Source organism: Hemitrygon akajei, chromosome 24, assembly GCF_048418815.1.
Source record: "Hemitrygon akajei chromosome 24, sHemAka1.3, whole genome shotgun sequence".
Classification (NCBI taxonomy): domain Eukaryota; kingdom Metazoa; phylum Chordata; class Chondrichthyes; order Myliobatiformes; family Dasyatidae; genus Hemitrygon; species Hemitrygon akajei.
In genome coordinates this window covers 37,633,537-37,648,167 of record NC_133147.1, presented here as the reverse complement: position 1 = coordinate 37,648,167, position 14,631 = coordinate 37,633,537, and the positions used below count along the sequence as shown (strand labels likewise).

At 54.1% G+C, this 14,631-nt stretch overlaps 1 protein-coding gene across 2 annotated transcripts in view; it reads left to right on the top strand.

Moving 5' to 3' along the window:
- LOC140716014 (voltage-dependent calcium channel gamma-7 subunit-like) overlaps positions 1-9,948 on the top strand; it is a 34,177-nt gene extending 24,229 nt beyond the window's left edge. Inside the window, exons 5-6 of one of the 2 annotated variants that reach the window (XM_073028652.1) lie at positions 5,190-5,335; positions 6,150-9,948. In XM_073028652.1, the coding sequence (XP_072884753.1) occupies positions 5,190-5,335; positions 6,150-6,404 (401 nt within the window). In that variant the 3' untranslated portion in view covers positions 6,405-9,948. The remainder of the gene's footprint in view (positions 1-5,189; positions 5,336-6,149) is intronic. The other variant, XM_073028653.1, reaches the window with a different exon arrangement.
- The last annotated feature ends 4,683 nt before the right edge of the window (positions 9,949-14,631 follow it).

Below are 14,631 nucleotides of genomic sequence, written 5' to 3'. Positions count from 1 at the left end.
GGGATAGGAACAGACAAGTTAGGAAAGTGTTTAGTTCGAGTTTAATTGAAGATATCAAGCATAAATTGGGAGGAGAGGTCCTCAGGGAAATGTAAGGCAGTAATGTGGCAAATGTTCAGGGGATATTTGCGTGGAGTCCTGCATAGGTACGTTCCAATGAGACAGGGAAAGGATGGTAGGGTACAGGAACCGTAGTGTACAAAGGCTGTTGAAAATCTAGTCAAGAAGAAAAGCTTACATAAGGTTCAAAAAACTAGGTAATGATAGACATCTAGAAGATTATAAGGCTAGCAGGAAGGAGCTTAAGAATGAAATTAGGAGAGCCAGGAGGGGCCATGAGAAAGCCTTGGTGGACAGGATTAAGGAAAACCCCAAGGCATTCTACAAGTATGTGAAGAGCAAGAGGATAAGACGTGAGAGAATAGGACCAATCAAGTGTGACAGTGGAAAAGTGTGTATGCAACCGGAGGAGATAGCAGGGGTACAATGAATACTTTGCTTCAGTATTCACTATGGAAAAGGATCTTGGCAATTGTAGGGATGACTTCCAGCAGATTGCAAAGCTTGAGCATATAGACATTAAGAGATATGCCGGAACTTTTGGAAAGCATCAAGTTGGATAAGTCTCCGGGACCAGAGGAGATGTGCCCCAGGCTACTGTGGGAGGTGAGTGAGGAGATTGCTGAGCCTCTGGCAATGATCTTTGCATCATCAATGGGGACGGGAGAGGTTCTGGAGGACTGGAGGGTTGCAGATGTTGTTCCCTTATTCAAAAAAGGGAGTAGAGATAGCCCAGGAAATTATAGATCAATGAGTTATACTTCAGTGGCTGGTAAACTGATGGAAAAGAACTTGAGAGGCAGGATTTATGAACATTTGGAGAGGCACAATATGATTAGGAATAGTCAGCTTGGCTTTGTCAAAGGCAGGTCATGCCTTACGAGCCTGATTGAATATTTTGAGGATGTGACTAAACACGTTGATGAAGGCAGAGCAGTAGATGTAGTGTATATGGATTTCAGTAAATACAACACTGCAGATGCTGTGGTCAAATCAACAAGTACAAACAAGCTGAATGAACTCAGCAGGTCGGGCAGCATCCGTTGAAAGGAGCAGTCAACGTTTCATCAATCCTGACGAAGGGTCTTGGCCCGAAACGTTGACTGCTCATTTCAACGGATGCTGCCTGACCTGCTGAGTTCATCCAGTTTGTTTGTACGTACAGATTTCATCAAGGCATTTGATAAGTTAATCCATGCAATGCTTATTGAGAAAGTAAAGAGGCATGTGATCCACGGGGGTATTACTTTGTGGATCCAGAATTGGCTTGCCTACAGAAAACAAAGAGTGGTTGTGGATGGGTCATATTCTGCATGGAGGTCGGTGACCAGTGGTATGCCTCAGGGATCTGTTCTGAGACCCTTACTGTTCATAATTTTTATAAATGACCTGGATGAGGAAGTGGAGAGATAGGTTAATAAATTTGCTAATGACACAAAGGTTGGGGGTGTTGTGGATAGTGTGGAGGGCTGTCAGAGGTTACAGCGGGACATTGATAGGATGCAAAACTGGGCTGAGAAGTGGCAGATGGAGTTCAGCCCAGATAAGTGTGAGATGGTTAATTTTTGTAGGTCAAGTATGATGGCAGAATATAGTATTAATGGTAAGACACTTGGCAGTGTGGAGGATCAGAGGGATTTTGGGGTCCAAATCCACAGGACACTCAAAGCTGCAGTGCAGGTTGACTCTAGTTAAGAAGGCATACAGTGCATTGGACTTTATAGCTTTATAGGACCCCGGTCAGACCCCACTTGGAGTACTGTGCTCAGTTCTGGTCAACTCACTACAGGAAGGATGTGGAAACCATAGAAAGGGTGCAGAGGAGATTTACAAGGATATTGCCTGGATTGGGGAGCATGTCATATAACCATATAACAATTACAGCACGGAAACAGGCCATCTTGGCCCTTCTAGTCCATGCCGAACGTTTACTGTCACCTAGTCCCACCGACCTGCACTCAGCCCATAACCCTCCATTCCTTTCCTGTCCATATACCTATCCAATTTTACTTTAAATGACAATATCGAACCTCTACCACTTCTACTGCAAGCTCATTCCACACAGCTACCACTCTCTGAGTAAAGTAATTCCCACTCTTGTTACCCTTAAACTTTTGCCCCCTAACTCTCAACTCATGTCCTCCCCTACTCTCAATGGAAAAAGCCTATCCATGTCAACTCTATCTATCCCCCTCATAATTTTAAATACCTCTTTCAAGTCCCCCCTCAACCTTCTATGCTCCAAAGAATAAAGACCTAACTCGTTCAACCTTTCCCTTTAACTTAGGTGCTGAAACCCGGTAACATTCTAGTAAATCTTCTCTATACTCTATTTTGAGGACATCTTTCCTACAATTCGATGACTAGAACTGTCCTATGAGAATAGGTTGAGTGAACTTGGCCTTTTCTCCTTGGAGCAATGGAGGATGAGAGGTGACCTGATAGAGGTGTATAAGATAATGAGAGGCATTGATTGTGTGGATAGTCAGAGGCTTTTCCCCAGGGCTGAAATGGCTAGCACGAGAGGGCATAGCTTTAGGGTGCTTGGAAGCAGGTACAGAGGAGATGTTGGGGGTAAGATTTTTTATGCAGAGAGTGATGAGTGCGTGGAATGGGCTGCCGGCGACGGTGGTGGAGGCGGATACAATAGGATCTTTTAAGAGACACCTGGATAGGTACATAGAGCTTAGAAAAATAGAGGGCTATGGATAACCCTTGGTAATCTCTAAAGTAAGTACAGGCAATCCCCGGATTATGTACGAGTTCTGTTCCTGAGTGTGTCTTTAAGTTGGATTTGTACGTAAGTCGGAACAAGTACATCTGGTATTATTTAGCATCAGTAAGCCAAATGTTTGTCTTAGTATATAGTATATATTTTACCCTTCTATGCATTTAAAACACTTACTATGTATTCCAAAAATTAAACCACTGTGTTGATTAGTAATAATTGTAGCTTTCATCGGGGCAGGGTCTTTCACATGCTCCATTAATTTCACTTATCCTTTAAAATTGTTCCGATGGTTGACCGACTGTAGCCTAATGATTTTCCAATTACCAATGGTGTTTCACCTCTTTCCAAACGCTTTATTATTTCCACTTTATTTTCAATTGCGATCGCTTCCCGTCAATGGAACAGAAACACTGTGGGCGGTGGGTCCCGAGCTCTGCCGGTTCCCGACGTCCGCTGGGTCCTAAGGACCACCACACTGAATTCCCTGGGTCCAAAGGTCCATCGCACTGAGACAGGTTAAATGGGACAAGTGGGGGCTGTGCTGGGTTTGAGTATTTGATCCTCCACAATATTCCGTGTGAGAATTTAAACTGGAGGTGGCAGTGTTTTTTTTACGAGGTCGAGTTGCGAGCTTGACATCTGGCACAGACGGTACGGGAGTCACTGGATCGACATCAACCCGGCACGGGAGCAGTCTCTCACTGGATCGAACTCGAGAACCTCCGTTCTCTAGCCTGGTGCTGATCTGACTGAGCCACCAGCCGACTGGAACGGTTTGGGGGGGTGGGGGGTGCAGGGTCAGGGTGAATCTTACTAAGAAAAATTTAAACCAAATACAAAGTTAAACACTCAACACAGTGTCAACAGCAACGACTTAAAATGGTGGATGGTGTTCTCCTTCCTCGGTTCGTAAGTGTGAGTTGTCTGTAAATTTGTAACTTGGGGACTGCCTGTACATGTTTGGCACAGCATTGTGGGCCAAAGGGCCTGTATTGTACTGTAGGTTTTCTATGTGTCTAGGTTTCTAATATGGCCTTTGTAATTGCATCAATATGTTGGTACAATTATACAACAGAGATGTTGACACTCAGGAACTTGAAACTGCTCACCCTTTCCACTTCTGATCCCTCGATGAGGACTGGTGTATGTTCCCTCAAGTTCCCCTTCCTACAGTCCACAATCAATTCCTTGCTCTTACTGACGTTGAGTGCAAGTTTGATCGATCTCGCTCCTGTACGCCTCCTTGTCACCGTCTGAAATTCTGCCAACTGTAGCTGTGTTATTGGCAAATTTATAGAAGGTGCCTAGCCACACAGTCATATGTAGAGAGAGAGTGGAGCGGTGGGCTAAGCAGGTGAACCAATGTTGATTGTCAGCAAGAAGGAGATGCTGTTTCTGATCCGCACAGACTTTGGTCTCCTGGTGAGGAAGTCAAGGATCTAGTTGCAGAGGGAGATGCAGATGGCCCAAGTATTGGAACTTTCTGATCAGAACTGAGGGTGTGATTGTGTTGACACTGAGCTCTAATCAATAATCCTGATGTCCGGGTGATCCCAGACCACATGGAGAGCCAATGGGATTGCAGCCACTGTAGATTTATTGTGGCAATAGGCAAATTGCAGTGGGTCCAGATCCTTGCTGAGGCAGGAGTTGATTCATAACCAACCTCTCACCATAGATATGAGTGAGACTGGGGAGAGTCACTGAGGCAGCTCACCCTGCTCTTCTGGGGCACTGCTATGCTTGCTGCCCTTTTGAAGCAGCTGGGAATCTCTGGCTGCAGCAGAGACAGATTGAAGTTGGTTGTCTCCGGCTTTCAGACCCTTCCGGGGCCTGAGGCCTTGCGAAGGATCATCCTTTTGGAAAACGTTCAGACATTGGACTCCAATACAGGGTCACTGGGTGCTGCAAGATCTTCAAACTGTAATGTTATTCTCCCTTTCAAAGTGAAAGGTGTTTGCACCCTTTCAGGTGTTGCTCATCTGCGAGAGAAGCATTCGTGATGTTGGCTTTCGCTTTGTAGGAAGTAATGGCTACAAACCCACCAGCACAGACAGGCATCTGATTCCATCTTTAACCTCAGTTGGAATTGTTACTTCACTCTTAACATGAGGGAACGAGTGAAAGGGGGTGATTGGACAGAGAGAGATGGAGAGAGAGGGGTGGAGAGAGAGGGGTGGAGAGGGGGTGGAGAGAGAGGGGGTGGAGAGAGGGGTGGAGAGAAAGGGGGTGGAGAGAGGGGGTGGAGAAAGAGGGGGAGAGATGGTCGGGTCAGGAGTCCAGAACTTGTTGTTTACTCTCTGTTGCCTTTCTCCCCCTTCATTGCTTCCATCACCCTCCTCGTCCCTCATCTCCTCTCCTACTTCCCCATCGCACTGCCCTTTCCCAATCTGCCCAGGTCTGAGCCTGGTGGTGGGTCTGGTCCTCTACATCTCCAGCATCAATGATGAGGTGATGAACCGCCCCAGGGAGCCGGAGCTACACTTCCGCTACCGGTATGGATGGTCGTTCGCTTTCGCCGCCTCCTCCTTCCTCCTCAAAGAGGTGCGTCCCTCTGCGGGATGGGTGGGGGGAGAGAAGAGGGAGGGAGGGAGGAGTGGATGGGAAAAGGAGGGGGAAGCAGGGGAGGTGAGCAGGATGGAAAGGGAGAAAGGAGGGGAGAGGGAAGAAGGGAAGAGTAGAAGATGAGAAGGAGAGGGGCGAATGAGAGTAGGGAGAGGAGAAAGAAGGGAGTGGATGTGGAGGAGAGGGAGGGGGCGTGAAGGTGGGGGAGAGGGTGATAGAGAGAATGGTGAGGGAGGGGGAGAGTGTCAACACTGAATCATCACCTCACCCCTTACCCTTACCCTGCATCCTGCCACGGAACAGAGCTCCCTCACCATCGCTCCCACAATTCCCACTTCATCCGCCCCTCACCCCGTACTGAGCTCACTGTATACACACCCTCCATTACTCATACCACAATCTGCTCTTTGTAGTATGCCAGCATGCAGAGCTCTCTCACTGCTCCCACAGTCTGCCCCCTCATTGGCAGAGGCATGCTCCCTCACTGTCTCGACAATGTGCTCCCTCATTGTTCCCACAATGTGCTCCCTCACTGTCTCCACATTGTGCTCCCTCATTGTTCCCACGATATGCTCCCTCACTGGTGGAGGTGTGCTCCCTCATTATTCCCACAATGTGCTCCCTCATTATTCCCACAATATGCTCCCTCACTGTTCCCACAATGCTCCTTCACTGATGGTGGTGTGCTCCCTCATTGTTCCCACAATGTGCTCCCTCACTGTCTCCACATTGTGCTCCCTCATTGTTCCCACAATGTGCTCCCTCACTGATGGTGGTGTTCCTCCTCATGCAGGGCGCTGGAGTGCTTTCGGTCTATCTGTTCATGAAGCGCTACGCAGAAGAGGAGATGTACCGGCCACATCCAGCCCTCTATCGCCCGCGGCTGAGTGACTCGTCCGACCACTCAGCCCAGTTTCTACACCCCCAGCCCTGGCAACGGGCACGCAGTGCATCCGAGATCTCCAGCGACATTTCCATCCAGATGAACGAAAGCTTCCCGCCTGCTGTCACCTGTGATCGTGGGAGGTACTCAACCTCCCCCTGCTGAGCAGACAGAGAACCAGAGGCTCTTGCATAGAGTGAAGTTTGCTCCAGACTGTCCCATCACACACCTCAGGATCAGACAGAGTGAAGCTCCCTCCACACCGTCCCATCACACACTCCCGGGGTCAGACACAGAGTGAATCTCCCTCCACACCGTCCCATCACACACTCCCGGGGTCAGACACAGAGTGAATCTCCCTCCACACCATCCCATCACACACTCCCGGGGTCAGACACAGAGTGAAGCTCCCTCCACACCGTCCCATCACACACTCCCAGGGTCAGACACAGAGTGAATCTCCCTCCACACCGTCCCATCACACACTCCCGGGGTCAGACACAGAGTGAAGCTCCCTCCACACCGTCCCATCACACACTCCCGGGGTCAGACACAGAGTGAATCTCCTTCCACACCGTCCCATCACACACTCCCAGGGTCAGACACAGAGTGAATCTCCTTCCACACCGTCCCATCACACACTCCCGGGGTCAGACACAGAGTGAATCTCCTTCCACACCGTCCCATCACACACTCCCGGGGTCAGACACAGAGTGAATCTCCCTCCACACCGTCCCATCACACACTCCCGGGGTCAGACACAGAGTGAATCTCCCTCCACACCGTCCCATCACACACTCCCGGGGTCAGACACAGAGTGAATCTCCCTCCACACCGTCCCATCACACACTCCCGGGGTCAGACACAGAGTGTATTTCCCTCCACACCGTCCCATCACAAACTCCCGGGGTCAGATACAGAGTGAAACCCCCTCCACACCGTTCCATCACACACTCCCGGGGTCAGATACAGAGTGAAACACCCTCCACACCGTCCCATCACACACTCCCGGGGTCAGACACAGAGTGAATCTCCCTCCACACCATCCCATCACACACTCCCGGGGTCAGACACAGAGTGAATCTCCCTCCACACTGTCCCATCACACACTCCCGAGGTCAGACACAGAGTGAAGTTCCCTCCACACTGACCCATCACACACTCCCAGGGTCAGACAGTGTGAAGTTCTCTCCACACCGTCCCATCACACACTCCCGGGGTCAGACACAGAGTGAAGCTCCCTCCACACTGTCCCATCACACACTCCCGAGGTCAGACACAGAGTGAATCTCCCTCCACACCGTCCCATCACACACTCCCGGGGTCAGACACAGAGTGAATCTCCCTCCACAGCGTCCCATCACAAACTCCCAGGGTCAGACACAGAGTGAATCTCCCTCCACACCATCCCATCGCACACTCCCGGGGTCAGACACAGAGTGAATCTCCCTCCACACCGTCCCATCACACACTCCCGGGGTCAGACACAGAGTGAATCTCCCTCCACACCGTCCCATCACACACTCCCGGGGTCAGACACAGAGTGAATCTCTCTCCACACCGTCCCATCACAAACTCCCAGGGTCAGACTTTCTTTTCCTCACTCCCTCTCTTCCTTTTTTGTGTGTCTCCTTCTCTGCCCTCTCTATCTGTCCTGGCCTCTTAGGTTTTCCTATTTTCTACAGCCATCTCTCACTCTTGCTCCATCTCTGTTTCTCTCTCTTTCTCCCCCTTTTCCTCTCCATGCCCCTCCCACTCCCCTTTCTCCCTCCTGCTCCCCTCCCTCTCCCTCTTCTTTCTCTCTTCCTGTTTCCCTTTCCCCCTCCCACCTCTCTCTATATTTTTCCCCTCTCTCCCTGGATTCTACCGTTCTGTCGGTTTCTCTGGTGTGTGCACATGACCCCATCCATGTCCCCGCCCTCTGCACACTTGCCCGAAGTGGAGAGGCCGAGGAGGAAATCAGCCATGGAGCCCAAGCCTGAGCAAGCCTGTGGTATGGCCAGAGACCCCGGATGTGGGGTGGGGGGGAGGAAGGAGAGGGAGGTGATGTGCAGGGAGGGAGTGTGGGGTCTGAGATCCCCACCCTGTAAGAATGACATGTGTCACAAAGGCTGGTCGTTCTGATGACCCAGAGGAGGGTGGGGGTGGGCCAGAACAGAACCCGCAATGTGGGGTGAGAAAAAAAACTTTGCACGTCCTTTTATACGATCCATGTACATTGTCAACTGTTGTGTGTTTTGTGTACCTGCGCGTCACTGTCCATCGTTCACAATCGATCTGCCCCCAAGGGGGGCGCGAGCTGACAGGGGGTTGGGGGGGATGGTGGGTGGGGCAGGGGTTGGAGCTGGTGGTAGAAATATGCAAGCAAAGAGTGTAAGCCATTTCTGCAACAGGAGAGTCGCCTACAGAGGAGTGTTGGAGCGTGAATGTACGCAGATCCAGACAAATAAAAACACCCAACACTAACTGAAGTTGGTTCCATATCAGTGTGGGCACAGGGGGTCTGGGGGTGGGAGAGGGGTGACAATGGGACAGTCAGCACACACCGGATCAGATGCTGACGAAGCCGACTACACATCGTTCGACACCCTGGGTCAGACGCAGCACGAATGTCCCTCCACATTGTCTCACAGTCCTGGGTCAGAAATAGCGTGAAATTCCCTTCATATCGTCACACACTCCCAGGTCAGACACAGATGAAGCTCCCTCCACATCGTAACACACACTGACAAAGCTCCCTCTGCATCATCACACACCCTGGGTGAGACACTGTCTCATCACACAGTCCAATTACATATTCCCTGGCTCAGACACAGAGTGAAGCTCCCTCCACACCGTCTCATCACACACTCCCGGGGTCAGACACAGTGAATCTCCCTCCACACTGTCCCATCACACACTCCCAGGGTCAGACACAGAGTGAATCTCCCTCCACACTGTCCCATCACACACTCCCGGGGTCAGACACAGAGTGAATCTCCCTCCACACCGCCCCATCACACACTCCCGGGGTCAGACACAGAGTGAATCTCCCTCCACACCGTCCCATCACACACTCCCGGGGTCAGACACAGAGTGAATCTCCCTCCACACCGTCCCATCACACACTCCCGGGGTCAGACACAGAGTGAATCTCCCTCCACACCGTCCCATCACACACTCCCGGGGTCAGACACAGAGTGAATCTCCCTCCACACCGTCCCATCACACACTCCCGGGGTCAGACACAGAGTGAATCTCCCTCCACACCGTCCCATCACAAACTCCCATGGTCAGACACCGAGTGAATCTCCCTCCACACCATCCCATCGCACACTCCCGGGGTCAGACACAGAGTGAATCTCCCTCCACACCGTCCCATCACACACACCCGGGGTCAGACACAGAGTGAATCTCCCTCCACACCGTCCCATCACAAACTCCCAGGGTCAGACACAGAGTGAATCTCCCTCCACACTGTCCCATCACAAACTCCCAGGGTCAGACGCAGAGTGGAGCTGTTCTTTTTGCGCTGGGAGAAATCGGGGGGAAACTGCTTTATGAATGTGGTGAACTACATATATCAGAGTGGTTTGCTCCCAACAGACCCCTGCTGACTGCTCCTGTGGCTCCTCCCACAAACCCCTGTATAAAGGCGAATGAGGCCTGAGGCCGGCCCTCATTCTCCAGGATGTTGGGTTGTTCATTCTTCCAGTCAATAAAAGCCGATAACTCTCTTCTTACGTCTCAGAGTGAGTTATTGATGGTGCATCAATTTTATTGACTGGAAGTTTTTAAGCATGGAAACCGTTTTACGTCCGGAACGATTGGATCTGGACCCCCAGGACCCTGAAGCGGCTCTTGCCTTTGAACACTGGCTTGCATGCTTCCACTCATACTTGGAGGAGGTTCGTGCAACTGACCCTGCTGTTAGGCACAGGATTCTCCTCTCAAGGGTCGCCCCAAAAGTTTATTCCTTCATCAGGGACCTCTCGACCTACGACGGGGCTCTGGCCGCCCTCAAACGACAGTACCTGCGGAATCGTGTGCCGAGTTTCTCCGAGCCCTACAGACACTCGTGCGGACTTGTGAATGCCAAACGCTCACGGCGGAACTCTTGGTACGAGACGCCTTTGTGACGGGACTGAGGTCGGTGATTGTGCGGCAGCGTTTGCTGGAGAATCCCGACCTCACCTTACGCTCGGCGACCGAGACGGCCGAAACGCTCGAGGCTGCTCTGCGCTACGCTGACGCCGTCCAGCCGCGCGATTCCCCGTCGGACTCGTGGACGCCTCAGACCCCGCCCCCGCCGCCGCCGGTTCCCGCGAGCGAATTCGCCAACGCCGCTGCCAGTCGTGATTCCACGAACTCCCCGAACTGCCGGCGTCACCATGCCCTGCCCGTGTGAGCCGTGGGGGCCGCCATCTTGCATGCCCGGACTTGGGCCGCCATCTTGATGCACCATCAATAACTCACGCTGAGACTTAGGAAGCGAGATATCGGCTTTTATTGACTGGAAGAATAAACAACACTACATCCTGGGGAAAATGAGGGAGAGCAGCAGCCCACAGTCGCCTTTATACAGGGGTCTGTGGGAGGAGCCACAGGAGCAGTCAGCAGGGGGTCTGTGGGAGGAGTCACAGGAGCAGTCAGCAGGGGGTCTGTGGGAGGAGTCACAGGAGCAGTCAGCAGGGGGTCTGTGGGAGGAGCCACAGGAGCAGTCAGCAGAGGGTCTGTGGGAGGAGCCACAGGAGCAGTCAGCAGAGGGTCTGTGGGAGGAGTCACAGGAGCAGTCAGCAGGGGGTCTGTGGGAGGAGCCACAGGAGCAGTCAGCAGGGGTCTGTGGGAGGAGCCACAGGAGCAGTCAGCAGAGGGTCAGTGGGAGGGGCCACAGGAGCAGTCAGCAGGGGTCTGTGGGAGGAGCCACAGGAGCAGTCAGCAGGGGTCAGTGGGAGGAGCCACAGGAGCAGTCAGCAGGGGGGGGTCTGTGGGAGGAGCCACAGGAGCAGTCAGTGGGGGTCTGTGGGAGGAGCCACAGGAGCAGTCAGCAGTGGGTCTGTGGGAGGAGCCACAGGAGCAGTCAGCAGTGGGTCTGTGGGAGGAGCCACAGGAGCAGTCAGCAGGGGGTCTGTGGGAGGGGCCACAGGAGCAGTCAGCAGGGGGTCTGTGGGAGGAGCCACAGGAGCAGTCAGCAGGGGTCTGTGGGAGGAGCCACAGGAGGAGTCAGCAGGGTCTGTGGGAGGAGCCACAGGAGCAGTCAGCAGGGTCTGTGGGAGGAGCCACAGGAGCAGTCAGCAGGGGGTCTGTGGGAGGAGCCACAGGAGCAGTCCAGACAGGGGGTCTGTGGGAGGAGCCACAGGAGCAGTCAGCAGGGGGTCTGTGGGAGGAGTCACAGGAGCAGTCAGCAGGGGTCTGTGCGAGGAGCCACAGGAGCAGTCAGCAGGGGGTCTGTGGGAGGAGCCACAGGAGCAGTCAGCGGGGGTCTGTGGGAGGAGTCACAGGAGCTGTCAGCAGGGGGTCTGTGGGAGGAGCCACAGGAGCAGTCAGCGGGGGTCTGTGGGAGGAGCCACAGGAGCTGTCAGCAGGGGGTCTGTGGGAGGAGTGAGAGGAGCAGTCAGCAGGGTCTGTGGGAGGAGCCACAGGAGCTGTCAGCAGGGGTCAGTGGGAGGGGCCACAGGAGCAGTCAGCAGGGGTCTGTGGGAGGAGCCACAGGAACAGTCAGCAGGGGTCAGTGGGAGGAGCCACAGGAGCAGTCAGCAGGGGTCAGTGGGAGGGGCCACAGGAGCAGTCAGCAGGGGTCTGTGGGAGGAGCCACAGGAACAGTCAGCAGGGGTCAGTGGGAGGAGCCACAGGAGCAGTCAGCAGGGTCTGTGGGAGGAGCCACAGGAGCTGTCAGCGGGGGTCTGTGGGAGGAGCCACAGGAGCAGTCAGCAGGGGGTCTGTGGGAGGAGCCACAGGAGCTGTCAGCAGGGGGTCTGTGGGAGGAGCCACAGGAGCAGTCAGCAGGGGGTCTGTGGGAGGAGCCACAGGAGCAGTCAGCAGGGGGTCTGTGGGAGGAGCCACAGGAGCAGTCAGCAGGGGGTCTGTGGGAGGAGCCACAGGAGCTGTCAGCAGGGGGTCTGTGGGAGGAGCCACAGGAGCAGTCAGCAGGGGGTCTGTGGGAGGAGCCACAGGAGCAGTCAGCAGGGGGTCTGTGGGAGGAGCCACAGGAGCTGTCAGCAGGGTCTGTGGGAGGAGCCACAGGAGCAGTCAGCAGGGGGTCAGTGGGAGGAGCCACAGGGCAGTCAGCAGGGGGTCTGTGGGAGGAGCCACAGGAGCAGTCAGCAGGGTCTGTGGGAGGAGCCACAGGAACAGTCAGCAGGGGTCTGTGGGAGGGGCCACAGGAGCAGTCAGCAGGGTCTGTGGGAGGAGCCACAGGAGCAGTCAGCAGGGTCTGTGGGAGGAGCCACAGGAACAGTCAGCAGGGGTCTGTGGGAGGGGCCACAGGAGCTGTCAGCAGGGGGTCTGTGGGAGGAGCCACAGGAGCAGTCAGCGGGGGGGGGGGGTCTGTGGGAGGAGCCACAGGAGCAGTCAGCAGGGGTCTGTGGGAGGAGCCACAGGAGCAGTCAGCGGGGGGGGGGGGTTCTGTGGGAGGAGTCACAGGAGGAGTCAGCAGGGGGTCTGTGGGAGGAGCCACAGGAGCTGTCAGCAGGGGTCTGTGGGAGGGGCCACAGGAGCAGTCAGCAGGGTCTGTGGGAGGAGCCACAGGAGCAGTCAGCAGGGTCTGTGGGAGGGGCCACAGGAGCAGTCAGCAGTGGGTCTGTGGGAGGAGCCACAGGAACAGTCAGCAGGGGGTCTGTGGGAGGAGTCACAGGAGCAGTCAGACAGGTATATCTAGTTCACCACATTCACCCCCCCCCTTTGTTTTAAAAGAGTCCCCAAGTATATTTACAGGTTAAGTCTATCAGGTGGTCGAATCGTTCGCTGCGATCTACGTAGCTTCGGCTGCAATTGCACAGGTGCCGGAGGTGGTGATGGCACAGGTGCCGGAGGTGGTGTTTGCACCGGAGACGGAGAGCGGGTTGGTTCTGTCCCAACTGGAGGTGTCAGGGATCCCTCGCGTGTGTGCGAGGTCCCCGGAATAGACGCGTACGAGATGCCCGGTACATGAGCGTCGTGAGGAGTCTGTGTGGGGCACGGTGTGTGCGGTGTCACCTCGGGTACAGGGTTCATAGTTACCGTGGAATGTTCGGGGTAGTGGTCTGCTGCTCCGGCGGGCGCCAGGTCGCGGACAGAGACCGTGTCCTCCCGCCCATCAGGCAAGACCACGTAGGCATACTGGGGGTTAGCATGCAGGAGGTGAACCCTCTCGACCAGCGGGGAGTACTTATTACTCCTCGCATGTTTATGTAGCAGCACTGGCCCCGGGGACGTCAGCCAAACTGGTAGGGTGGTCCCAGTGACAGACTTCCTGGGAAAAGAGAATAGGCGTTCGTGAGGGGTGGCATTAGTGGACGTACACAACAGGGAGCGGATAGAGTGGAGTGCCTCAGGGAGGACCTCCTGCCATCGGGAGACCGGCAACCCTTTTGACTTAAGGGCTAAAAGTGTGGCCTTCCACACTGTGGCATTCTCCCTCTCCACCTGGCCATTCCCCCGGGGATTATAACTCGTGGTGCGGCGCAACTCGTCACTCATAAAGGAGGACCCTCTATCACTGTGGACATAGCAGGGATATCCAAACAGAGTGAAGAGCTGGCGCAGGGCTTTTATGACGGACGTGGTAGTAGTGTCGGGGCAGGGCAAAGGGGAATCGCGAGTACTCGTCAATAATACTGAGAAAATAGACATTGCGGTCGGTGGAGGGAAGGGGGCCCTTAAAGTCAACACTCAGTCGCTCAAAAGGGCGGGTGGCCTTGACAAGCTGCGCAGTGTCAGGACAGTAGAAGTGCGGTTTACACTCAGCACAGATCTGGCAGTCCCTGGTCATCGTCCTGATGTCCTCCAGGGAGTACGGCAGGTTCCGGGCTTTAATGAAATGGTAAAATCGGGTGACCCCCGGATGGCAAAGATGGGCATGAAGGGCATACAGCTGGTCGAGCTGTGCTCTAGCACACGTTCCCCAGGATAGGGCATCAGAGGGCTCATTGAGTCTGCCAGGCCGGTACAGGATATCATAGTTGTAGGTGGAGAGTTCTATTCTCCACCGCAAAATTTTATCATTTTTGATTTTGCCCCGCTGTTGGTTGCTGAACATGAACGCAACCGAGCGCTGGTCGGTCAGCAAGGTGAACCTTTTGCCGGCAGTGCATAATAGCTTCCACTATGGCCTGGGCTTCTTTCTCCACCGCGGAGTGCCGAAGTTCAGAGCCTTGAAGGGTACGAGAAAAAAACGCCACTGGTCTGCCTTCCTGATTGAGGGTAGCAGCCAGCG